Below are 19,954 nucleotides of genomic sequence, written 5' to 3'. Positions count from 1 at the left end.
TGAGATGTAATTTCCCATATTGAATACATAAACACCCATAGATAAGTTTATTTTGCTAGGTTTTCTTCTCCTCATGCTTTTGTGGTTCTGTGATTCTTTAGACTGCTTTGTGTCAGTGTGCTTTCTTTATTTTTTTTTCTCCTATGATTTACATAGGAAAAGAATAATGCCAAGTTGGCTTATTGATTTAAGGGAGTTAGTACAATTGAATTGCAGAATGAAAGAACTACTTAAACATGATTACTGTTAGTTCATAATCAAAGTTAACATGAAAAACATTAACTTCTTCAGTTGCCAAGTAATTTTTTAATGTTTGATTTAAAAAAATAGTAGCAATTAATGGTTTTCTTGCATAATATAGGTATTTATTTGAGTGAGTTTTTGCATTCATTCTTATTTCTTCCTGAAAGGTAACTAATCTTGTCTCTAGATTAATTCCAGTTATAAGTGCAATTCTGTTTTATGACAGGGTAAGCTTTCTTGTGACTGTCATAACCTTCTGTCCTCTGCTAAATATTGCTTTAAGCAAATTACTGTTCTTTTATTAAAGCTTAAGACCAAAGTCATCACTGTCCTTAGAGTAACTCAGTTGTGTTTGTACTATCAAGATACAAGAACTTGTATTATATAGACAAAGTTTTATCTCTACAAAATTTCATCTCTTTTGGGCACAAGACAAATGTTTATGAAAATTCTAGATTAATACTGAATTTCAGTCAGGAAGCTATATTTCTGATATAGTGGTTCAGATTTTTTATTTTTATGGAGTAGGACAAAGAACTTTGAGGCCAGCAAAGCATACAGAGCAACCTGGGGAGATGGAACAGAGAACTCAGCAGACCATGTGATATCCATGCAGCCAAGAAGTATAAATCAGCGGCAGCCTCAGACTTCTGGAGGACCAAGTGGTGGATATATTACAAGGTTTGCTAGCTCATATTCCTCAATCTCAAATGCACAAATCCTGTTACTAGTTGTCAGCTTCTTTCACAGATGCATTTTAGGTCAGGTTGCTAAATTGAAAATTTTAGTATTGTTTGGAGGAATTGTTGTGTCTTGGAGAGGTGATGGCAGACACCTACACCTTCAGTATTGTAGTGCTCATCCTGCATTTTTTCTTTTTACATAGTGGTGGTATGGTCAGTCTGTTTCTGGATGTGAGAACTGTAAGGCTTAGTACTCAGTTATTGAGGGTACTGTTAAAAATATCAAGGTCTATTATTGTCATAAAGTATATTTTAGAGAAACTTGCGTCTTAAACTTCAGGTAACTATTTTAATTTTTTAGGCTATTTTTGTAGTAGTGACTAGCTTAGCACTTTTTTTTTTTTTTTTTGGTGAATGCTTGCTTGAAGTACAGGGAGTTTTAAAAGGGGGAAAAACCTACCTTGGTTTGAATGCATAGTGCAACAAACAGTCAAGTTTTACTAGAGTAAATCTATGCTAGACAAAAGCAAGTTCTTTATTCTTGAAACATTGTCTTAATTATTTGAACAGGATAACCAATGATGCCAGAGAAGATGAAATGGATGAAAATCTTGCTCAAGTTGGAAACATTCTTGGGAATTTGAAAAACATGGCTTTGGATATGGGCAATGAGATTGATGCCCAGAATAAGCAAATAGACCGGATAAATGTAAAGGTAAACGTCAAAGGTGTTCTCTGCTCTCAATTCAGAGGTTGTCACTCAGAGGTTATTAGGAATGTACTCACTGTATTTGCAGCAAATTCGTGATAAGTTTATGCTATCCTTGAGGTTGCAGTGATTTGAACAAGAGATACACCTTGATCCATACAGGGTATATAGCTTAAAATTCAAATGCTTGAGTGCCAGGAAACCTAAATATACAGCACACATGACTACTTACTCTGAAAACTAATAAACTTCATGGGATCAAAAGTACAAACATTTACTGGAGTTATACCTGGTGGATTGTTACTCGCAGGAATTTTTTTTCCTTGTGATAGGGAATAAGTATTTTTAACAATACCAAGGCCCTTCAAAATTCCTAGGAAGTCACTATAATGAATGTAAAGTAAAACACAAGTTATTCATTGCCCTAATTCTTGTGGATGAATTAATATTGGACCTGGGGAGACTGGAATAATGGAGTTTGTAGGTGCATAGGGAAATGGTCTGCACATTAAGTTAATTATAGTAACTTTCTTTTATATATATAATTTAGTTATTTAAGTGTTAGCTTCTCCAAACAGATTAACCATATATGAATATATTTTGGGAGGTTTCTTTCAAATGGAAGCTTAATGAGAATGCTAAGTCTATTTTAGAAATGTCTGTATTCTGAAATGAGTAGAAGTTGTTCTATAGGCATCCTGGTTGAGAAAGGAAGAAAAACCTTTAATGAATAGTGTGTATTAGAGACTTCAAAAAGTAGAAGCAAACACTGATTACTGTGAAATTATAGTATTAAGACAAAATGGGATTTTAAAAATCTCACTGAAATGTTGCAGTAGACTTAAACGAAAAAGGAATGGGATTCCTCTGATGTGACAAAAATGCCAGTTGCATGTGTGTCAACAGTTCAATTTTGTCTAGTAATTTAGTATTGATAAGGCAAATCAACATGATTATATGGAGGATGCATTAACTGTTCACTGAAACTGCACATCTGATTACCGTGTTAAAAAAGTCAGACACTTGGAAGTACACTAGAAAATTTCTTTGAATTTAAAATGAGGTGTGAAATTCTTATAAGTTATAAAGCAGACTGAAAACTGCCTGGTCAAATAAACTGCTAGTGGGAATTACTGTTTTTAGTTATAGTGTTTCTAGTAGATTCAAGCATCTCTTTTGGCCTGATGCTCCTTTGGTTTAGTGATTGGAATAAATCTTGCTGATCAAGTCTTACTAATAATTAAAATGGGGTGTATACAAGTTAGAATTGCTTTGCAGACCAGAATAAAAATGAAAGTGCAATTCCTGGCTTTGAGACTGGCAACTTGTCTTAGGATATTTAAATTAATCCTATGTTGATAACTTCTTAAATGTAGTGAACAGTACAGAAACCAAACCAAATGTTGTCTGTAAATCTCCAAACAACAGTATCATGTAAAGAAACAGAATTTAACTTCAGAATATAATTGATACTTCTATTTTTTAAAGAATTCTGATTCACCTTGGAAATAGGCTTGACTGGGTGACTTTGGGTAGTATTATGCAAGACTCGTGGTCTGAAGAAACCCATAATGAAACTTACATTACTGGATTTTTCTTAGAAGAAGATCTAGTAACTAGATTAGTATTTCCAAAGTGTTGTTAACAGATTAGAGTCTCCCTTTTCCATAGCAGGCTTTTGTCCCTCCCCTCCCCTTGACCTGAAAGGCAGGAAGGAGGGAATGGGAGGGAGGGACTTGAACTGCAAGTGTGCTCTGCCCAGCCCATTTCAAGACAAAGGTGAAATGGCCAATACTTGGCACATAAACCTGTGCTAATACTTGGCACGGGTTGAGCTTCTTAGGGGTTCCACTCATGGTGAGGGCAGAGGCTGATTTTGTGCATATTACACTTCCTGCACATTCCCCACAGGACACTGCATAATTGGGGAATTACTTACAAACTCCTTATCATACCTTTCAGTAAAACTGTATTTTCACACTTGTTCAACCTAGATACTGTGACCTGACTTTTAATGCTTTAAAAAATAATAAAATCTAAAGCTTGTTCTTAAAATACCATATTGTTACAGCACTAGTACATTGGAGGGGATGTGAATGAAAATTATGGATTTGCAGTAAACAAAATAAATCTGACTTCACGCCCATAGGCCCAGGTTTTACTATTACTTCTAGTTCAGAGCAACCTTTTTTCTCTGTAGAGGTTCATAAGATGTCTAAACACTGGGAGAGAATTTTTATTCCCTTGTTTTGTTAACATGCTTCCTTACCAGCTGAGGAAAGCTGATGTGTTTTGAAAGTCAGCTAAAGAGTAAAACCTTTTTCTCTTTGTTGTTTCTACCAAAATTGACACCATATGCTCTCCAGGGGAAAAAAAATTACTTCCAGCATACAGAAGTTGCTCCTCTTCTCTCTACCACAATGATGATACCTTGCAATTCAGAAGTTCATGTCAGTTTGAATTTTTAAATTGTTTTGCATTGAGTCTGCAAATGACCTATGAATTTCTCTCTTTCAGGCCGATACAAACAGGGAACGCATTGAGCAAGCAAACATCAGAGCCAAGAAACTAATTGAAAATTAAAGCCTGTTGTCATTGTTCAATGACAGTCTCTCCAGCTGCAAGCCACCATATTCATGGATCTGTGAAACTTCTATTCTGAAATAAGAGAGGCTGGGACAAATGAAGCAGTACCCCTTCTGTAGGGATTAGTTATCTTTTATTGCTTCATGTAAACATGGTCTTGACTCCAAGAAAGCAGCCAACTTCCTTCTACTCATCTGCCTTCACTTTCTTTAAACTGCTCAGGGCTAAAAGTGTTAGGGCTTTGAGAATCTTCTTGCATGTTTGATTTCTCTTCCCAGTTTCTTTTTTTTTTTTTCCCTGCACTAGAAATTCAGTCCTTTATTTAAGTTGAACAAGCAGGGTAACCTGAATTCACAGCTGTGGAAAGTTGGAGAGGGCACTTTGCACTGTTTGAAATACCTCATAAGTTGAGTGTCTTCACTAAAATAGGGACTAGGTGAATGTTGTCTGATTTGTATCTCTAGCATCTAACCATAGTTTTACAACCCAAACCACATGATTGGTTTGGAGTTGAATTTGTGGATCACAGAATTGAAGAGGCCCATTACTTACAACTTGTGGGTTGAGGGCTTTAAAACACTTCCTAACCACATGAACTTTAAGGTAATGGTAGCCAGAGGGATATACAGGTTTCCATTTCTTTACTGTAAATTGACATCAGTTTGGAGGCCATGACTAATCATGCTGCACTGTTCTGATAATATTGTTGTGTGTATATACATATCTGATCTAAGCCCCATGCACACAAGTAGAAGAAAATAAAACTATCTCCCTAAGGTATTTATTTGATGGAAAATTTTACACCTCTCATCTAAAAGCTAACTTTGAAGTGTTTGAATGAGGCATCTGAACTGGAAGAAACGGAGTAGAAAAGCATGCAGCTTGCTTGCATTCCCATATCTTACTCTCTTTTGGCCACTTTTCACTGGAGTTCAGTTTATGCCTTTCTCCAGTGCAAATTAATGATTGAGATCTGGTGCAGAGTTTGCTCTCAGCAGTGACTTTGGGGGTGCTTCTAAACCCTACCAAAACCAGAGAAGCTTATTGTGAAACTTCTTTGTCACAAGCCTGGAGGAAGCAATAGCTATTTATGAACTGTATGCTAGTTCTAAATAAACTAGTTCTAAATAGATTCCTGACTGGTTTATTATTGAAGACATTGGGACTGGCAGTTGGAAATATTATATGTCCAAGTTGCTTGCAAATAAAATGTTCTTACAGGTGAGGTAAACCACTCTCCTGTGAAGAAAAATAGTCTGGTTTTACTGTAATATAAAAAGATTTTCTTGAAATCTTAATAATAATTAAATTCTAAGTGACTTAGGTTATTTTAACTCCACCCAGCAGTATATTATGCCTGTTTTAAAGTTGAAAATGATGTTTTGGACTAACCTGTGATACTCAGTGTTGGATGGCAAAAATCTTCAAACCAAATTGATCGGACAAATAATTAAAACTTAATAGCATTATGGGGTGCTTTTTTGAAGGACAGTCCACAAATGCCCTGTGGCTACTAATATTGAATCCCAGAGTCAGAGATGACACTAATCCACCAAAATGCAGGACAGTGTTTAAGTGTTCTATTTTCTTTTTAAATAGTAGAAATAACAGTCAGTGTTACCAGTATATTTTCAGTTGGGTCCCAGTACAACTTGATAAAGAAAAAAGAACCAAAACCAACAACCACACGCACAAAACCCACAACCCCCCACCAAACAAAAACCCAACGAAACAAAAAAACCCTAAACAACTGACCAAAGGATGGGGCAGCTGCATGCAAAAATAGGCCAGTGGTCGTTTGCCTTATGTGAATAAGGTGAAGTCATTTTTAGAGGAATAGATACTTGAGTAGTGTGGGTTGGCTCCTCTCTAGCTTCCAGTAATTGTTGGAATGCTACTGAATTTCAAAATCTCACTAGCTACCCACTCAGTAAATTAAGATAATGTGCTTAAAAATGCAAGTAGCAAAGAAGTACTTTTAAGAACATTACATAATAAACTTCGAACAGCCACCTGCATAGAGACTTTGTATGTCTTTTTTTCCTTCTTAAAAACTTCAGATTAACTTAATGAATATTTGCTGCTAGTTGTGAAAACAAAAGTATATGTTATTTAATTATGATTGTCTCCTGCAACAGAAGACTGAAGTGGTTACCTTATTCTGCTTACACAGTGCAAGCCTGCTCTTTAGCATTTGGACATTCCAAACATCAGAATGTTTTTCTCCCTTGCCATTGTTCTTGTCCTTGACTAGCCTAATCTCTACCAATAAATGAGCATGCTGGCTGATAAAATGCTGTGATTGGTATATCAAAACTGTAATATTGTAGTGAATACCACACAAAATAATTTCTGAGACTCTTGAGTATTATCTGAGTATCAATGCTATTTTCTGATGCAGCAAGAGCCAAATCTGTAAGGGAGTTGGTGCCTTTATATTAGTCAAAAACAGTTTGCTTCTTGGATGTCTTACTGTTGTCTATAGAGTAGATGCTTAATTTACATATCTATGGTATGAAATCAACACTTGCACGTCTTTGTATGTCTAAATGCTATTAAGAATGAAGGTTTACAGTTTCTGCTTTTGATTGTTACACTATATATTGTGCACAAAAAATACATACTTTTATAACTGAATGTGTTTTAAAACTATTTTCTCTAGAAATGTCTTTGTTTAGTTTCCTGTCCTTGAAAAACTTGGCATAACTAGTTGCTATTATGCAACTAGGAAGTTCTCATCTATTTTTATTTCAAGAAATCCCGGTGTTAAAAAAAGAATAGGTGTGGTTGGGAGGAGAGGAATATTGTGGTCTTTAACACTCTGGTTTTGATTCCTGCATAATCATCTCCTAAATGCAGACTATGAACTGTGTCCATCTCTTCTTTGAAAGGCTGTGACATACATGGGAGTATACTTGAAGATGATAAAGGAACAAAGTAAAATAATTTAAAATTTTCTAGTTAAGTATTGCTAACAGATACATAGTAAATAACTAGTCCAGTAGATTAAATGAAGAGATTTAGCCTACTGCAAAAGCAATTTTATTTGTGAGGCAATTTAAATTGTATTTTCTCTAGTACCACAGCTTCAGATTCCCAAAACATTCTTAACAGGGAGGAGCTATGGGGGAAGTAGAGACTTTTGTGACTTGCAACAGTTCCTGACCTGCAAGACAGACTAGCATACCTGGAAACAGCTTGAAAGAGTTACTTCTAATATACTATCTAATATCTACCAGTAACCAGAAAAAGAAAGTAGGGACAGCCTGCTTACATAACTATTATGAGGAGGCAGCACATGTCCCATGGGTGTCAGGTTGGTTTTTTTCCCCTGCAATTTCAATTCTTCTGTTTCTCTTCTGTGTCTTTGTATCCCTTTCATTCCTGATTTTAGGGATTTCAAAGGGAATAATTTTCACTACTTTTGGTCTATTTCCCTATACCCAATTTCATCTTGGTACAATTGGTTGTAGTCACTCCATTTAAAATTTTCTGGATTTTTCGATTTCAGTTTCAATTGACCATATTGCCTTTCTGGAGTGTTTGTTCAGCTCTGTCCTCTGATTTCAAGATTTCATTCCATTTCCACACTTTAACGACAATAATTGGTAAATTCAAGCTAGTCTACTCCTTGATGAAAGACAGCTTTTTAGCAGACCAGTAATTGTATTATGACCTGCAGGACATGCTGCTTGTGCAGCTACTTGCAGAACTCACCTCTGTGAATGCTGTATGGTGAAACAACTTGCTGTTCACCCCATACAATGACCTGCAGTTGCTAATTCATCTTTGCTGCGTTCGAAGCAATGCAGTGTCTAAATGCTGGTGGAATAGATGGATGAAATGTGTATCTTACTGCAGTAGAAAATGAGAGAGCAAGGCATGTAGGTCTGAAACAAAATACACAAATTGTTTATATTGTTAACTAGGGTAATGTTCTACCTCAGTAATTCCAAAATTAAAAAGCTGCAAGCAAAATTGTGCGCAGAAATAAAATTGGTTTATAGCTTCGTTTGTTGCAGGGTGGGGGTGATGAGAAGAGAAAACACAAAGTCCCATTATAAAAATACTAATAGGTTAGAGTGCTGAAATGCCTAAAACAGCATTCTACTATGTGACTTAGTCACAGTACATTGCTGTGAGTTAAAACAGGCAAGGCATCAGTCAGTTAATTTTTCCTTGCAACAGAAATATGTCTTCTTCTGTTCTGGAACAAGTTTAGTTAATTAGGACTAACTTGGTTCCAATCAGTATTTTATGTGGCGCTTTCTCCATTTTGCTCTAAAAAAGCTTGATACCTGTCATAACTCCAAGGCAGCAAAGGAGACTAACAATGAGCAATTGAAAGGTTTCTAAATGTACTAGTGATCACAAAAAAGAAATAATGATTTAGTGAAATTCTTCCCACAATTGTAAGATTTTTTTAATAGCAATTCTAACTCCATAATTTTCAATGGTTCTGTTCTAGCATCTCTTCTTGCACATTGTTGCTGAATAGAAAAGAAGACCCCTGATAAACACATGTTAAATGAGAGAAGCAGCATCTCTGAGCACAGATGCTTTCAGTTAAAAAATTGTTAAACCAAAATGCCAAGTTTGTACATACTGATGGTAGACCACTTCTTTGGTGAATGCAAAGGGGGAATCTGCTAACTGCTAATTTGTTCTGTTGATGTCTCAGCAAAACTCTAGAAAGAAAAAAGCTAAATGGGATTTAGGTATCAAGCAGAAGGAGCTAAAATTTAGAACATGTGTGAAGGCTTTATTCACTATTCAATTTTCATGTCCTAATCTGTGGAATCTATTAGTATGAAGTTGAATAGATTTCTAACTATACAGGACCTTGCATCATGGTAAGACATAAGTGTTCTTAAAGCACTTCCCTGGTTATGCCTCCCAAAACAAAGTAGTCTCATAAGCATGGTCAGCTGTCAGCTGCTTCTGTCAAGAAGCTAGTAGGTTTTTTTACTATGGAATAGCTGGAATGGGGAATCTTAGTACAGCTGGTTCCCTGTTAAATGATCAATAACATCCATCCTTTGAATAAGGAGCTGATGTCCCCTAAAACACTCTTCTTCTACACTACATATTGCTATGTAAGAACTGAAATAAAATGGCAACAGGGTCAGGGAAATAAATGCTTCTCTGTGCATCTCACACAAGAAACACTTATTGCTAATCATAATTATGGGTGTAATGTTGAAATGTAGCTGTTACCAATAACTGACAGACTCAAGTAGCTAAGTGAGGGCTTTCAGTGACATCTTAGTACTACCAAATAAAATGACAACAGTTACAGCAAAAAAATTTGGACTGATTTTTTGAAAATAATTTACTAAAATATACAAGTACATTTTCCTTTTCAGTATAAGTTACATAATTGCATACATTTTTAGCTCTTCCTAGGTGCTTTTGGTAATAAGGCAGCAGCAGTGGGCTGACGACTAAAACCTTCAGCATTGCTCTGTACACAAGGAGTCAGTGCAAGGATATATTTTCTAGCAATATACATATTTACTGAATACACTGAAGATGAACCTAATTTTTATTTTATACAGCTCAAGCAAAAGTGGACTGTAGTGCAATTCTTGCTTATGGGAAAAGAAAGCCTGTATAGTAAAATATAAATTAAGGATGCTCAAACCACAATTTGTTTACTGGAAGCTGTTAATGAAACATTTAACTTAACCACAACTATTTGTGCTTCATTAAAAAAACAAACAAGTTATAAACTAAAACCTTATTTGTAAAAGTTCTCTGCAGAACAGTGCTTACTGCAAGACATACAGTGCTTTGGTGGTAGAGCTTCCATGTGCTATCATGGAAAAATGTTTCTAGAAGAAATAATCCTCTTACAAATCAACAGCCAGCTTCCTGACAAAAGGGAACTGGCAACTTTGAAATGCTTGTTCCCTTTCTCTGTGAAAGAACAAGCCCTGACAAAGGAAAACATGTACTGTGTTAAAAGCTATTGTGGCACAAAAATCAAAACTGGCCCCTGGGCAGGTTCATCAGTTCAATACCTATATTCTCCAGTTCAAGTTTATTCAATGTGGTCTTAACAGGCTGTTTCAGATTACTAGAAAAGGAGTACTCTGATCATTTCCTTCATAGGTCTTGGTTCAAGTCAGTGAAGCAGATGCTTCTAGTCTAAGTCTTCTTATTAGTAGTATAAGGATCAGAATAGTGATCACGCAAACTTCTTCTTTGTAGCAGTAAACCGTTCCATGTACTACAGACAAAAAAAAAAAAAATCTATGATTTTTTTCAGAAATTAATAGATGATTCATAACTTCTAAAAGCAGCTGAGCTTCTGCTCTCAGACTCAAAAACAGTCTGCAATAAAGCACATTTTTAAATGCCAGGCATAGCTATTAGAGCTTTAATTTCAAACAAAGACACCCCCAAAACATTTCTGGCATTTGCTGCAATTCAGATTAATGGTCAGATCTCCAGTGTTAAGGATGAACTAATATTAAATACTTAACGAATGCTGTATAATTCAAAGCATCCTTTATTTTTTGTCACATCTAAGTGAAGACATGCTTGTCATTATTAGCTACCCTTCAAAAGATGCTGATGAAAGAACACTGACCCTGAATCCTACAAGGAAATTACCTGTGAAGAACTCCTGGAGACGTTTTCAGAGGTTAGTTATGGATCCAGTAGCAGTGACACCACCAACGGACTATTTGGTGCTTTTATTTACCAGCATAAATGCTTAGTATTCTGAGTAAGGACTTCACCAGAAGTTTCTTAAAAGAAGACAAAATACCCCAAAACAAAACAAAACAAAACACAAACCTTGTCATAACCTTCCAGTTCTCTGAGTTTCTTGATTTCAAAAAGGTTGCCTTCTACTGCAAGCAGTGAGATCTGGGAATCACTGAGGATACTTTGAGGCAGCATGTTGAGTTCTAGACAATTTTCTTCTAAACGCAAGACTTTGAGGCGTGGACAGTGGGAGATCTGCATCGAGATCTGGGAAATCTTGTGAAATAAAAAGAAAAGACAAATGGGATTAAAATGGTAGTGATCAATAATTAGTAAGTGATCTGTCTCCCACTTACACAGAACAACTACCATATTGTAAATATAAGGTACATTAACAGCAAGTACTTAAAAGCAATGCATAAGTAACAAATTATCAAAAATCAAAATAACTTTTTTTATTCCATGATGACAAGCAACCTACACATATCTTTATCACATTCCTACTCAAGAACTGTTCAAATATTTTTCTGCATGACTAAATTCAGGATTTTTTTGTTCATCAAATCAGGCAGTTGATGTATTGGTACAGAAAATCTAGTTATGATTCCTCATTTGAGTTGTGTCCAGGAGATATCTTTTAACTGTAAAGTTTTGATGGTCTCATCTTATGTTCCATGGCTGTACTAAGTCCTAAATCTACATTCCCACAACATCTCAGTTACCAGACCTGATTCTGATTTAAATTGAGTTCGATAGCCTGCAGTTCTCCCACAGTGTCGGGGACATTTTGGATCTGGTTTTTTGAAAGATCTACCACATCCAAATGGCGAAGACCAGAGAGTTGTGTGGGCACAGTCCGAAGCTGGTTTCCAGAAAGGCTCAGGGTTTTGAGAGCTGAAAGTTGTCCAAATGCAGCAGGTAGCTGCCTCAAGTGATTGCCATTCAAGTGTAGTGTTTCCAGTTTTTTCAGTTTACACAGCTCCTCAGGTAAAGCAGCTAGAGAAAAATGACAGAAAAACGTATGACCTCAAGAGCAGTAAACATTCATACCCATTTAATTCAAATGAGCTTCTGCAGGGAGAACAGTGCTATATTAAGCAATTTCTCACTACTGAATTCCTCCCCAATTTCCAGTGAAGGCACAGATCCCTGCACAGAAACTTAAGCCCACAGACAACATGTGCTTTTTTAACCATCATCCATAAATGTATCAAAAATAATCTGCAGACAAGGCAGACCTTCAAATCACAGTGTGAAATCACTTCAGTTCTGAATATTTTAGCCTGTCAGTTACAGTCTTAACTAACTTATGTTAGTCCTTACTTCTGCCAATGCATTCTATGACACTTGAAATACCACAAAATTTACACCTTTGCCCTTTAAAGGTAGTACTCAACTTATAGTTAGTAAGTTAGGAGATTATTCATACTGTGTCATACCAGCACACAAACACCACCAGGTAAGGTCTGCTGGCATCCATTCTTCTCTCTTTGCACCTACACATGTGCATAACCTCTAACACTCCTGAGCTGCACTATAGAGTCAATCAGGTTTGTAAATTATCTTTGTTCTTTCAAAAAGCCAGATAATACATAATTAATGCATAAAACCCCTAGTTTCCTCATTGGGGTTTTTCCATAATGATGGATGTTTGTTTAACAGAAACAGTAACAACAGCTGAATGGCCAGCAACACTGTCTACATGTCATCTTCATTACCTGTTCTCTAGGCAAGTACTAAACCATCTGGCACTGTTAAATCCTCAAGTCAGATTAAGTCACAGCACAAAACCTCTATGGGTTTAAGTACTCATGTGTCATTGTAAAATTGATAATACACTAAGCAGCAATATTCTAGTTTTGTAGAATTTATGATGGAGAGTTTTTTATCCTGTACAAAAACTCCAAAGATTTCAGTTTAGGTGACTTAACTCCCCATTTACATCTTGTGAGAGTTAAATAATTAAATTTAGTTTTGGATAGAGAAAATTAGTTATTATTTTAAAAATCAGTGGAGATATTCATTAGCAGGCATACTCAGTTTGTTGTTGTTTAGAGCAAGGCTCTTCAAAAAGGAAAATTTTCCAATGAGAGGTGGCAAGAGCTCTATTTTGTTGTTTGACAAGTCTATTGTCCTTAAGTTGCTTGTTAGCTTCTGCAGATCTTCAGGAAACTATTGGGGGGAAAAAGATACAGTATTTAAAGAGTTAATACAAATTTGAATGTTCAAGTCATACAGATAAAATTTTAATTGTCTCACTGTTGCATACTGTCATATGTATCACAATGTCCAAGCACCACAGTGTGATTAGCAAATTTGTTTATCACATATTTTTTAAAATATTTTTTCATCTGGAGAGGGGAAAGGGAAAAGAAAACACTAACATCTACAAGAGCAGTTTTTCATTCAAATAAGTAAAATTTAAAACATTACATTTTCATCCTCCTATGTGTTTCTTTAAACATGCCTATCCTTTAAAATACTCTATAGCCAGTTAATAACTCTATATTTTAGCAGAGTATGATATGAGAATTTTTCTCCTGCTTTCCTTTTTAAATAACTATGTATACCATTTCCCTTACTCTTATTTACATCCTGTACCACTTTGGTACTGAGTCTTGGCCCTCAGGTGAATAAAGAAAACCTGACAATCACCATCAAGGAGTCCTGGTGAATAAGCCAGTGGTTTTGATCCTCCTTTGGCTTGACAGAGAAAAAGTGAAGTGAGGAGGTAGGACAGTGAAAGAAGATATGTTAGAAAAGGCTTGGAAAGTTACTGTAATATAGAGTTATTTTTGGCTATCCTGTGAATTGTTGCTTGACTTAGGTTTCCACGACATTCTGGCTTTTTCTGCAGTTGTGTCTAAGTTAAGATAATTTCCAATATAATAAACTTTCAGGATGCTTGCTGCCAGCCCAATGAACAGCCTGTACAGACTATTCATATGACTATAACTAAATATAGCATAAGCACCTAAATGTGACAAATTGTGGAGTATCTCTCTAAGTTATAAAATTCATATTTTCCCCCTCGAGTTTACAGCCATTTTCTAAAAGCACATTATAGCTAGTATTTTTTGAGCATATATGCACTGTAAAGCATACGCTGATACAAGTGCCCTGACAGATAAATCCTCAATCAGAAGACAAGGCAAGCAAAAATGGGAGAAGCAAAAACAAACTTGAAATATTTTTCATGACTGCTTATAGGAAATACACGTATGCAAGTGCATTACAACCACAAGTGTGAATTTCTCTCTGAAAGTGTCAATCATACACACAAACAGCCATGTTTCCCCTCCCAGTACATTACCTCAGTAAGTCCCTTTCCCGTCAGCTGAAATACACCAGTTTTCTGTGCTGTCTCCAGGTGGGCTTTTAGTGCACTATTTCCCATCCTAACAGTTCTCTGTCAAGCACACGGAGTTCAAGTGATGGTGTCAGCCAGTTCTACTCTGTGCTAGAGAACTGCAATCCAAAGTCTCTGTGATAAAGCAAATTAAAAAGTCATTTTATGTGCACTGTCCCCCCCAGCACTACAAGCATTCTGACACAATGAACCATTTCTTCACTGCTTTGTTTTCATCTCCCTCATAACTAAAACCTGGAAGTATAAAGGTTTACCTAGGTTTACCTAGATTAAGGTGTATTCCTTACAGCAGTTTGATTACTGAAACTATGCAACAAGCACAGTCAAAACTAAGTGAGAAAACTGCACATTTCTGTATTTTCCCTCTTTCGAGGCCCCGCGCCTAAGGAGATCCTCCACGGAGACGGGTTGTGATTTCTTTGGCATCTACCAGCGCTGGCCTGCCGACACACCGACACAGCTATTGTTTTATTTGGGCTTTTTTGAGACCTTTACCCTATTCAGAGAGCGAACTCCTCTGCCGCGCATATCAGCAGAGACACGACGCCCACCTCCGTAACCCCAGCGGGGTTTAATCCCAGGGCGCACGGTCACAGGCCCGGGATTAGTGCCGGGTTCGCACCGGGCGGTGGGCAGTGAAGCCTGGGGGACAGCACGGAAGCAGCGGCGATCGGAGACGCGCTCCCCGCCGTCGCGGTACCCCCGGCAAGCAGCGAGGCCAGCCCTGGCCCGCAGCAGGCCGCGCTCCCCCCGCCCCAACCCAGCCCGGCTGCTCCGGCCCCGATCCCGGCAGAGCCGGGAGCCGCCGGGCCCGGCCTGGCCAGGCCCAACGCACCTGTCCGGGCGCCGCTGGCAGACGCTCCGCGGCGGCGGAGCCCTGGCCCGTCCCCCGCGCTCCGCCCTTCCAGAACCGCCGCTCCCGCAGCGCCCGCCCGGAACCGGACGCGTGTCAGCGCCGTTCCTGCCACGCCCGCCATGGCGGCCTTCAAGCGCCCTATGTTCCTGCCGGTCGCCAGGCGTTCGTCCGTGGCCGCCGCCAGGCTCAGGCGCAGCCTCCGCCCCCTGCCCTGCGGGGCGGGCGAGCCCGAGCTCAGCTGCGATTCCGAGCTCAGCTCCTATTCCGAACTCAGCTCCGATTCCGAGCTCAGCTCCGACTCCGAGCTGAATGGCGATGCCGAGCTGGAGCCGGAGCCGGAGTGCCTCAGCGAGGAGAGCGATGAGGAGCAGGGCGCCGGCGCGCCCCGGCCCTCGCAGCGCTCGGCGGTGGCCGCGCTGCTGGAGCGGTGCGTGGCGGCGGGCACCGTGAGCCAGGTACCGCCGGGACAGCGCCGCGGGTAGCGCTGCTCTCCTGAGCTGGGCCGTATTGCCGAGCGCGGGAGAGAAACAGCTTTAAACTACTACAAGTCACTATGGAGCATTTGCCCGGTGCGTTCGTGCTGCTGATTGCATTTTTCCTGTTGTCTTACTTTCAAAGGAAACCTTGGATTTAACTTGCAGAAGAATGCCATGCTTTGCAAAATTTGCAGAGATGGAAGAAATGGTAAACATGGAAGCTGAAATTAATGAGGTACCGCCTTTACTATTGTCAGTGTACACTCAACACTTCAATACCTGGAGGTAATAGAGGGCCCTGATGAAATATCAGACTGCCACATGGCATGTTGTTTCATGTTATGAGGGATTTGTTAACAGTTCAGCTGTTTAACAGTTGGCATTTTTTCTTCCCAGTGGACTGAGTTGTCATAAAAAAAATAAAACTATGAAACAAAATTTTAGGATGTAAGTAGAAGGATTCAGTAGGCTGCACCTTTGACTAAGGTGTTACCTGAATTTTTTTCAAGAAACTGAGCAATAAAGGATAATTTGTAATTTACTTCACTACTCAAAAATGTGTCTCTTTGTAGGCAATTTTCTTGGTTAGCAGGCAGTAACCTCAGACATTTCATACTGCTTTAAGTGAGGCTGATTTTAGGCTGTTGCCTTGTACTTTGTTATGTTGGTTTAGACACTACATAGACTATGAAACTGCTTTGTAAGATATATAAGTAGGAGAGACATGGGTTTGAAGGGTAGACTATTCAGTGATTAAGGAATTGGCAGGAGAAGAGCACTGGGCACAGCAGAAGGATGGGATGCTATCCAGAGGGACTGGGCAAGCTTGAGAAATAGGCTCCAAAAACCTCATGAGGCTCAACAAGACTAAATGTGGGATCCTGCACCAGGGTCAGGGCAATCCCAGACATGAGTACAGGCTGGGAGATTAACTCATTGGGAGCAGCACTGTGCAGAAAGGAGTTGGGGTTTCTTGTGGATGAAAAGTAGGATCTGACCTGGCAATGTGCCCTCACAGCCCAGAAAGCCAACCACATACTAGGCTGCATCAAAAGCAATGTGGCCAACAGGGCCAGGGAGAGGATTCTCCTCTTCTGCCCTTGAGAGACCCCACTTAAGTGCTGTGTCCAGGTCTGGGATCCTCAGAGCAGGAGAGAAGTGAACCTGTTGGAGCAGTTCCAGAGGAGAGCCATAAAGATTATGCAAGGGCTGGAACACCTCTCCTACAAAAACAGACTCAGAGAGCAGGGATTGTTCATCAGCCATCTGGTACTTAAAGGGGGCTTAAGAAAAGCGGGAGAGTGACTTTTTCCACAAGCAGAAAATGCTAGGACAGGGAGGAATGGGTTTAAACTAAAATAAAAGAAATTAGATTAGATTAGATTTTAGGAAAAAAAATCTTTACTGTGATGGTGGTGATACACTGGGACAAGTTGCCTAGAGAAGCTGTGGATTCCCCATCCCTGAAAGTGTTCAGGGCCAGGTTAGAGGGGTCTGAGCAACTTAGTCTGGTGGGTGATATCCCTACCCATTGGCAGGGGCTTGAAACTAGATGATTTTTAGGGCCCTTTCAATCCAAGCCATTCTATCATAAGTTCTGCAGTTTAGCAATGAGTTACAGGATCTGTCTTTTCCACCACAAATCTCCAAATTATTTAGGTTTGTCTTTTTAAACCGCCTTTTTTTTATTGACCAAAAAAGTCCCACCTAGTAGTAGAAATTCTCCAGAGAGCAGGGCAACATGTTCCTGTGCTGATGCTCACCCTCTTTCACACACATGCTCTCCCTATGCTGCCACTTTCTCCTGCACCCCAGGAGAGTCAACAGTGTCTGGATAAGTATGTTAAAAATGCATTTTCCTTTGATGTTATTGCTGTTGTAGATAAAACTGAAAACTGAAATGCTGCAGTTGGAGAATGAGACAGCAGACATTACTCACCATTTTTACTTAGGTAAGTGAAGTTGTACCATAGGAAAACCAAGAGTCTTAAATTAGCAGCAGAACAATGTTTTATCTGAGTACATGACACTTCCAGAAGTTATTGCAGCAGTCATCTCTGAATAACTTGTTAGAGGTGGTAGGTGTTTTATTAAGACCTAAAGCATGTTTCCATACTAGTTGAGCTTGCACTCTGCTGTCTCATAGAAGGTCCATGTGTAACTCCCATGTGGGAGGTGTGGTCAGCTTCCCAGGGTCAGTGCACCATCAGTTACCATTGACCTGCATGTGCTACTCTGCTTCTTTTCCAGAAACTCAGTGTATTGCTGTTGCATCTCTATCCTCCCAAACTTGCTACATTTTTAATTTAGCAATTGGGGAGCACGTGCATTGATTTCTCTGTTATTGCACATTTTGTCCACTACAATTTTATGTTTGCTTAAAAATATTCTAGCTTGCTGCTGTTGTGCTAGACCAGTGAAATCTGTCATGATACTTCACAGTGCTATGATATAGTTGACTTTATCTCACAGAGAATTTACTTAGAGCTATAGATAACGTAAAGCAATTATATCAATCTCTAAAAAGTAGGTATTGTGACTTTGAGTCACAAATGCTGGTACTAAAATATACATGCTCCAAGAAAAGCCATTCTGATTAATGTCCCTTGAATGTCCACTGCAATAGGTCAGTATTTTCCTTTCTATCTTCAGGAGAAATCTTTCTCTTGTTTTAGCAGGACAATAGGTTCAACTTTGCAATTTTATTTTATAGGGAAAAAGTGTGAGATTTTGCAAGATATGAACAGACACCTGGAAGCCATACTGAAAGAGAAGAGGGATCTCAGAAAGAGGTTGCTCAAACACAGATGTCAAGAAAGCCTGCCTATTGAGGCTACCTATCACAAGTAGGTACACAGAAAATAATTTTTCTTTTTTTCTGGAGGCCCAGTTAATTTGAACTAACAGACAGTAAAAATCATGTTTTCAATAATTTTCCACTGGTAGACATTAAAAATGGTAGCAAAACCTCATCTAAAAGTGGGTAGTTTACTCATTGGTGAATTCATAGAAAGGAAGTGATACATATTTTATGAATATTTGGTTCATTATTCATCATTCAATAACTGAGGTTATTGGTCTTGTCTTTAGAAGTCTACAGAACAAGTTGTGATGTGTTGTTTTAAACAAATGTGCTACATGCTGGGTTTGTTATGCTTCTCCCAAGCAGGAGTTGTTACTTTAGCACTGGGTGTCTTTGTTCCACTGTTGCTTGCTTGGAACTAAACGTGACTAATTCCCAGACATGCATAGTCCTTCTTCTTACAGTCTAAAAATCTAGCCCAGGTACTGAAGGAGTTTACTTCTGTAATTCTTGCCCTGCTTGTTGCTAAGAGTCATACAAGAAGTGTGATTGCAGAAAAATTAATTAGATGTTTAGGAACTTGCATAAAGCTGTAAAAGGGGATTAAGAAAAGCAGGGCAATGAAAAAGAACTTTTAAGTAATAAATTTTTGTTGTTTAGCACAACTTTTGAGCTCATTTTTGGTTACAGGTCTATAGTAGAGTTGTTGAATGAGGCTGTGACTTTCATTGAGAAGCTTGAAAGCCATTTGCAGTCTGTGAGAAGCATCCCTCAGGTACCACATATGATGAACAATATGGTGAGTAGTAAAAGAATTGAGCCAGCTGTCTTTTCCAGCATGAAAAATGCAGTGCTGTTTGGTTGTTTAGGTTACTTCTATGTGCTGACAGGATGTATAGAGACTAAATCCACCCCTTTTCTGTTTCAGGACACCACTTTGTCAAAAACAGAGGTGCTCATGATAGAATTGAGGGAGCTGACAGAGCAAATACTGAAATGGGAAGAACTGCAGAAAGAAGTGTATTCTAACAATGTACGCAATACTGCTGACTTGGACTTTGGCTTATCTTTAATCTAACAAATCCTTTTCCTCAACTTGGATGACTACTCAAAGAACTACATTCTTAGAGTCTTCTGTGAAAACTGAAACATAGGTCTCTTTTAATCCAACAGAGTCTTTGTTGGTAGTTATATTTCTGTTATTAAGTAACAGTTCTCCAACTATTTACTAAAAAAAAGGGCAATGCTCATAGGAAGATAGGCTACTGAGAAACCTGTTAAAGAGTTCCTTTCTGGAATAGTTAGATAGGGGTCCCTTGGAGCCTATATCTTCAATGGAAAATTGTTTCAGTTTTTTTTGCACTTGCTATAGTATCTCAATTCATTTTTGTAAGCATCTTGATAAAACACTTGTATTTTGTATGTTTCCATAAAACTTTAATAAAAGCACTAGATTTCAAAAGGTCAGTTTCTTCAGCTTTTAATTTTGTTACAAAATCCTATAATTAAAATTA

At 38.4% G+C, this 19,954-nt stretch overlaps 3 protein-coding genes across 5 annotated transcripts in view; 2 read left to right on the top strand and 1 right to left on the bottom strand.

Moving 5' to 3' along the window:
• SNAP23 (synaptosome associated protein 23) overlaps nt 1-10,192 on the top strand; it is a 23,992-nt gene extending 13,800 nt beyond the window's left edge. For all 3 annotated transcript variants that reach the window (XM_014267695.3, XM_005479994.4, XM_074542980.1), the window contains exons 6-8: nt 772-924; nt 1,497-1,641; nt 4,153-10,192. In XM_014267695.3, coding sequence (XP_014123170.1) covers nt 772-924; nt 1,497-1,641; nt 4,153-4,218 — 364 coding nt within the window. In that variant the 3' untranslated portion in view covers nt 4,219-10,192. The remainder of the gene's footprint in view (nt 1-771; nt 925-1,496; nt 1,642-4,152) is intronic.
• LRRC57 (leucine rich repeat containing 57) lies at nt 4,439-15,292 on the bottom strand. The gene is made up of 6 exons (XM_005479993.4): nt 15,141-15,292; nt 14,249-14,419; nt 12,972-13,107; nt 11,663-11,931; nt 11,026-11,211; nt 4,439-10,453 (listed from the first exon to the last, which is right to left on the bottom strand). The coding sequence occupies exons 2-6, from the start codon at nt 14,330-14,332 to the stop codon at nt 10,412-10,414; spliced, it is 717 nt and encodes a 238-aa protein (XP_005480050.1). The 5' UTR covers nt 14,333-14,419; nt 15,141-15,292; the 3' UTR covers nt 4,439-10,411.
• HAUS2 (HAUS augmin like complex subunit 2) lies at nt 15,281-19,907 on the top strand. Its single transcript, XM_005479992.4, has 6 exons — nt 15,281-15,616; nt 15,780-15,872; nt 17,520-17,589; nt 18,351-18,483; nt 19,131-19,239; nt 19,369-19,907. Exons 1-6 carry the CDS (start codon nt 15,281-15,283, stop codon nt 19,516-19,518), a joined length of 891 nt encoding a protein of 296 aa, XP_005480049.2. The 3' UTR covers nt 19,519-19,907.
• Nucleotides 19,908-19,954: the final 47 nt, after the last annotated feature.

This window comes from Zonotrichia albicollis, chromosome 6, assembly GCF_047830755.1.
Source record: "Zonotrichia albicollis isolate bZonAlb1 chromosome 6, bZonAlb1.hap1, whole genome shotgun sequence".
Lineage (NCBI taxonomy): Eukaryota > Metazoa > Chordata > Aves > Passeriformes > Passerellidae > Zonotrichia > Zonotrichia albicollis.
This window is presented reverse-complemented; position numbering and strand designations above follow the sequence as displayed.

Coding starts and splice junctions, on each gene's coding strand:
- LRRC57 (XM_005479993.4), bottom strand. CDS start 14,332: ATGGGAAATAGTGCACTAAAAGCCCACCTGGAGACAGCACAGAAAACT. Junction 11,932..12,971: donor TCTAAACAACAACAAACTGA/GTATGCCTGCTA, acceptor ATTTTTCTCTAG/CTGCTTTACCTGAGGAGCTG. Junction 10,454..11,025: donor AACTGGAAGGTTATGACAAG/GTTTGTGTTTTG, acceptor TTTTGTCTGTAG/TACATGGAACGGTTTACTGC.
- HAUS2 (XM_005479992.4), top strand. CDS start 15,281: ATGGCGGCCTTCAAGCGCCCTATGTTCCTGCCGGTCGCCAGGCGTTCG. Junction 15,873..17,519: donor TGGAAGCTGAAATTAATGAG/GTACCGCCTTTA, acceptor TTGCTGTTGTAG/ATAAAACTGAAAACTGAAAT. Junction 18,484..19,130: donor ATTGAGGCTACCTATCACAA/GTAGGTACACAG, acceptor TTTTGGTTACAG/GTCTATAGTAGAGTTGTTGA.